The 6,010-nt window shown below is 39.6% G+C and overlaps 1 protein-coding gene across 1 annotated transcript in view; it reads left to right on the forward strand.

Moving 5' to 3' along the window:
- Positions 1–6,010, forward strand: part of SLC9A2 (solute carrier family 9 member A2) — a 167,147-nt gene that overhangs the window by 51,337 nt on the left and 109,800 nt on the right. The window contains exon 2 of the mRNA XM_007959546.1: positions 3,681–4,144. Coding sequence (XP_007957737.1) covers positions 3,681–4,144 — 464 coding nt within the window. The remainder of the gene's footprint in view (positions 1–3,680; positions 4,145–6,010) is intronic.

Consider the following 6,010-nt stretch of genomic DNA (forward strand, 5'->3'; position numbering starts at 1 on the left):
GACTCAATGGCAATGGGTTTGGTTTCTGGTTTGTGTGATGTTGTGGGCACCGTGGTTTTAAGTGCTGGGCAGTCATCAATACAGTTATCATTACTGTACGTGGTAGGTATACTTGCCCTATTTCGCAGATGAGCAGATTGGGACTCGACCAGTTAAACAATTTTAACTTATCCACAGTCTTAGTTTCTGAGTGCTGCTATAACAGAAATACCAGAAATGGGTGGCTTCAATGAACAGAAGTTCATCTTCTTACATTTTAGGAAGATAAAAGTTCAAATTCAGGGCACTGGCTCTCACAAAAGCGTCTCTCTGTCCCCTCTGAGTAAAAATCCTGGTCTCTTTCAGCTTCCCTTTCTTGCTTCCTGGAGACTTCTAAGTGGCATCAATCTTTTTTCCATTTGCCCTCACTTGCTTCTGTGCCTAACCTGTTCTTTTTATGTGTCAAGAGTGATTTTTTAAACACACCCTACACTGATTTGGGCTCATTGACATATCAAAGAAAAACCTATTCCCAAATTTGATTACATTCACAAGCATAGAGTTTAGAATTTACAACATATCTTTAGGGAACAAAATTCAATCCGTAACACATTGCACCAGTCAGAAAGTGAAGAGCTGGCATTTGAAATCCAAATCCTAGTCATTAGATGGTAGCTGCTAAAGCTTGTTGACATGAAACGTTTGGGTTGGGCCTTCATTTCAGAAAGGAGGCTATTGCACTAGGACCCAGGGGATTTGGGGACAGCTGTTATTGGCCATCTTATCACACCATGAAAGTGGCTATGGTAAAGCTACAGGAGTCAATGTGAAACGCAGTTACAAATATGTCATTTTCAATGGACTTTTTTACTTCTATGACAGTAAGGCCATAGGGCCCGAGGACATGGGTAAAGAGGAACAGTTGAGATATAAATCCCCACCAATTATTGGAGCTTGCTATGTGGATACACAATCAACACCCATGGAAGCAGCAGTCAAGATATGTATTGCATTGGGCAAATCTGCTGTAAAAGATCTTTAAAATGTTAAAAAGCAAAGATGTCACTTTGAAGACTAAGATTTGGCCAACCTAAGCCATGGTATTTTCATTCGCCTCATATGCATGTGAAAGCTGGACAATGAATAGGGAAGATTGAAGAAGTGATGTGTTTGAATTATGGTGTTGATGAAAAATACTGAATATACCATGGACTGCCAGAAGAACAAACAAATCTGTCTTGGAAGAAGTACAGCCAGAATACTCCTTCAAAACATGGATGCCAAGACACTGTCTCATGTATTTTGGACATGTTGTCAGGAGGGACCAGTCCCTGGAGAAGGACATCATGCTTGATAAAGTACAGGATCAGCAAAAAAGAGGAAGACTCAATGGGATGGATTGACACAGTGGCTACAATACTGGTGTCAAACATAGCAACAATTGTGAAAATGGTGCATGAGTGGGAAGTGTTTCATTCTGTTGTGCGTAGGGTCACTATGAGTTGGAACCAAGTTGATGGCACCCAACTATAACAACAGCTATAATATGAGTAATAAAGGATCATTTTACTAATTTATGTGAATATCCAATATACAGATGTTCACTTTGGTATTTAGAAATTAATTCAAGTCTCTTCAAATGATGACTATTACTTTAAAAAAAAATTATCCACTCTTTCATGCTATGACTTTAGCACTCTCTTTAGGTTTGAGAGATTTATTGATTAAAATGTTTGTGGTCATAAGTTTCTAAAGACTTACTCTATCATTTTAGTATTCTTTTCTTATAATGCAGATAAATTTGATGTGATGCTTGAATTCCAAAATGCACTGAATGCCTTTGTGACATCTTGCTATTGCCTAGCAGCAGATAAGGGCTGTCCTCACTGAACCTGTCATGTAACCTTCCATGGGTGAAGTTACTTTCCATGTAGCCAGCATGTTGTGTTGGCCCAACCCCCATCTCCCCTTCTTTTCTTGCTCTAGGCCTTGCCCTAACAACATGATCTCTGTAGAAGAAATACATGTTCCTCTATTATTTCATTTCTCACTAGTACCAACTGCTACTGAGTCAACTGTGAGTCATGGTGACCTCATGTGTGTCAGAGTAGACCTGTGCTCTGTAGAGTTTTTAATGGTTGGTTTTTGAAAGTAGCTCACCAGGCTTTTCTTTCTAGGAACTTCTGGGTAGGGTGGAATTGCCAACTTTTCAGTTAGCAGTTAAGCACATTAACTACCTACACCACCCAGCGAGTCCTTTCATTTTCTAGATGACTCATTATGACTTCCCATTATGTGCTTAGTGCCTGTCTCTCCTTTAAGCTCTGCCCAGGTGATGAGTCCTCCACGAATACTTCCTCAGTAGACTTCTTCTTCCTCTGTAATCCCACAGCACTTGATCAGGACATTATTATGCTTTGCCTTGTACTAGAGTTAGTCAAGACATAAAATTATCAGTTCCTTTGCCTTAATTGAAAGCCTTTCTGAGATTGGACATAGTGATAGACTTATCTTTGTAGCCTTCAAAACATAGCTACCTGATGTACCTTGTATGAATTGATTGGGTTGACTATGAAGGAACAAACGTCTTGAAAATTAGACATAGTTCACCATGTCAAATGAAGGAAGCTGAAAGTAAAAAATAAAATTAAGTGAGTTATAAGTTATCATGAATGTCAGATGTGACAGCAGTAATCCAAACCTGTCACCTTGGCAAGACCCTGTATCACTTTGAGTTCAGTTTCCGTTTAAGTAATAATAAAAAAGAAACTTGCTTACTCTTTAGGGTTTTTATGAAGAGTAAATGTAATGTTACATCTAAACTTGCTTCAGAAATAACCAAACAGTCTCAAATATACCAAAACCAAAGAAACGAAACCTGTTGCCATTGAGTCAATGCCAACTCACAATGACCCTATAGGATAGGGTAGAACCGCCCCATAGAATTTCCAAGGCTGTCACATCTTTCTTCTGCATAGCGGCCAGTGGGTTTAAACTGCTGACCTTTCAGTTAGCAAATTAGAACTTAACCACACCACCACCAATCAAAAATACCCATTCCCATCAGGTTGATTCTGATTCATGGCAACTCAATAAGACGGAGTCGAATTGCCCCATAGGATTTCCCAGGCTGTAGAGCAGGCTGCCACACCTTTCTCCCACAGAGCAGCTAGTGGGTTTGAACCACCAACCAAAGTGTTAGTAGCCAAGCACTTTAACTGCTGTGCAACCAGGTCTCCTTAAATATAAAATGTTGTTGTTGTTGTTGTTGTTAGGTGCCATCAAATCAGTTCCCCATCATGGTGACCCCTATGTACAACAGAATGGAGCACTGCCCAGCCTGTGCTATTCTCATAATCAAATATAAAATAGCATTGTTTTATTCTATTCCTGCCCTAATAACCAAGAAAACATAATTGGAGTTTACACAAATGGAAAAAAAAAAAAACTGCACTATATAAATATTATGCATATATAGCATTCTATTTCTGATTACACTTTAATTTTTGCTTTAATATGGTTTGGAATGGCTTTAAGGGAATCATTTGACTTTTGAATAATAATCCGTAAAGCCAGTCAATAGCCAATTTTACTAACCTGGGAGATTTTGAAATAAGACCAATTGTCATGTTAAAGAGAACCAATAACCCTCTCCATAATTCCTGCACGTTCCAAATTTTATGTGTATTTTTTCCTTACAGGTTTCCATCTCTATCACAAGTTGCCCACAATAGTGCCTGAAAGCTGCCTTCTTATAATGGTTGGACTTCTACTAGGTGGGATTATTTTTGGAGTAGAGGAAAAATCTCCGCCTGCGATGAAGACTGATGTATTTTTCTTGTATCTCCTTCCGCCCATTGTACTTGATGCGGGCTATTTCATGCCAACTCGCCCTTTCTTTGAGAACATTGGCACCATTTTCTGGTATGCTGTGGTAGGGACACTTTGGAATTCCATTGGCATTGGAGTATCTTTGTTTGGTATCTGCCAGATTGAAGCATTTGGCTTGAGTGACATCACTTTGCTCCAGAATCTGCTCTTCGGCAGCTTAATCTCAGCTGTAGACCCCGTGGCTGTGCTTGCTGTCTTCGAGAATATTCATGTCAATGAGCAACTGTACATCCTGGTGTTTGGCGAGTCATTGCTGAATGATGCAGTAACAGTGGTGAGTAACACATTCATGCTGCATCACTCCAACATGTGGGGCTCACCCACCAGCTTTCTAAGACTGATGGCTGGAAAAAAAACGTATAAACATACTGGATGAGACCTTCCAAGCAGGGCTGGTTTCGGGAGTGTGCACCTGTACGTAGGCACAGTGCCCTGCACTCAAAGGGCCCCACACTAGGTTTAATACTCATCTGTCACTGTCTGGAAGTTCTTAACACTTTTTGAGCAAGGGGCTCCTCATTTTCATTTTGTGCTTGGCTCTGCAAACTATATTGCAAATCCTGCTTACAAGGCCCTTTTTATGGCAGAAGAAGGAGCACAAATAGTTAATGTGCTTAGCTGCTAGCTCAAGAGGTTGGCGGTTTGAGTCCATCCAACAGTGCCTTGCAAAAAAAGGCCTGGTGATCTACTTCCTAATAATCAGCTATTGAAAACCTGATGGAGCACAGTTCTACTCTGACACACATAGGTCACCTTGAGTCAGAGTCAACCTGAAGCGAGCTGGCTAAAGTTGAGGCCAAGTGGTTAACCAGTTGTACCAGAGGAGCATGTACCTGACTGTGATGACGAGTTATCAGATTGACACTTGTAAAGCGATGGTCTTTGATCATAATTAAAAGGATTTCGGTCTCAGAATTCTTTGTGGGAAGTAATGCTATCAATTTACAATGTGTATATTACATGTGAAAAAAGTAATACCTACTAAGTGCTACTCTTTATCTGAGGGTGGTTTATTTATTATGCTAATGATTTTAGACTGCTTTGTTATCACAGACTCACTTCCTGTTGCTACTTGTCCAGCAAGTTTCTGGTACTTGTCCTCTTCCCATAGCTGGTATTTATTCAGCTGGCACAGATTATTTGTAATTCTCTCTTGACACATAATTAGATTCAGAGGCTGTTAGGACCTTAATGTTGGCAGAATTTACTTCCGCCTTGCCTTCTGAACTCAGCTGAGGTGTGGCCAGCAGGGATGAGCAAACTTCTCCCTTGACACACAGGCCTACAAGTCAGTCCCAAACCAAAACCAAATTCCTTGCCATTGAGTTGATTCTGACTCATATTCGACCCCCTTTGGGTTTCCGAGGTGGTAAGTCTTTACGGAAGTAGATTGCCTGGTCTTCCTTCTGCAGAGTGGCTTTAGCTCTGCTACAGACCCTGCAATCAGCCTTGATTGGTAAGCAAATGGGTTAGAATCAGTGATGCTGGTTTGTAGTAGTAATAGTGATAGTAATGGTAACCTTTAACTTTTTTTTTTGAATGCTTAGCATGGGCTGGGTTGACTTCTTTGTGATAACCTAGGTGGTGGTAGATTAAATATAGGTATTCTTCCCATTTTGCAGATAAGAAAACTGAGGAGGAGAAAATTAAGTAAAGTGTAGTTAAGTAACTTAACTTATACTGCCATCACCATTAGTTAATATCAAAATACTGTTCCTGACTCATTTCACTGCCAACATAGAAACCAACACTTCTCTGTTACCCTATGTTCTACTACAAACTTATACCCTGAACTGAATGACGTATCATTTTTAAGGATCTCCTTTAACTCTGTGCAGCCATTCTTAGCTAGAAAGTAATTTAATAATAAAGAAATACCATTTTTTAAGAGTGAGACTTAGAGACAGCTAAGTTACCTCATTCAAGTAATAAAATCCACTTCACTTATTCATCATTCATTAACAGTGATTATTCATTAACTTATGGACACTAAAATTTAACTGAAAAACTGCTGTAATAATGAAGGCATTTTGTACCTCATTCCAGTTTCCGAGGAATCATGTTTTCCATTGTGACTATGTTTGATATGTAAATTACCCTTGATTGGGGAGATTGCAGATATTTCAATGTGGAATTCCTA

This window comes from Orycteropus afer, unplaced genomic scaffold (assembly GCF_000298275.1).
Source record: "Orycteropus afer afer isolate SDZICR_OR568_19922 unplaced genomic scaffold, OryAfe1.0 scaffold00017, whole genome shotgun sequence".
Classification (NCBI taxonomy): domain Eukaryota; kingdom Metazoa; phylum Chordata; class Mammalia; order Tubulidentata; family Orycteropodidae; genus Orycteropus; species Orycteropus afer.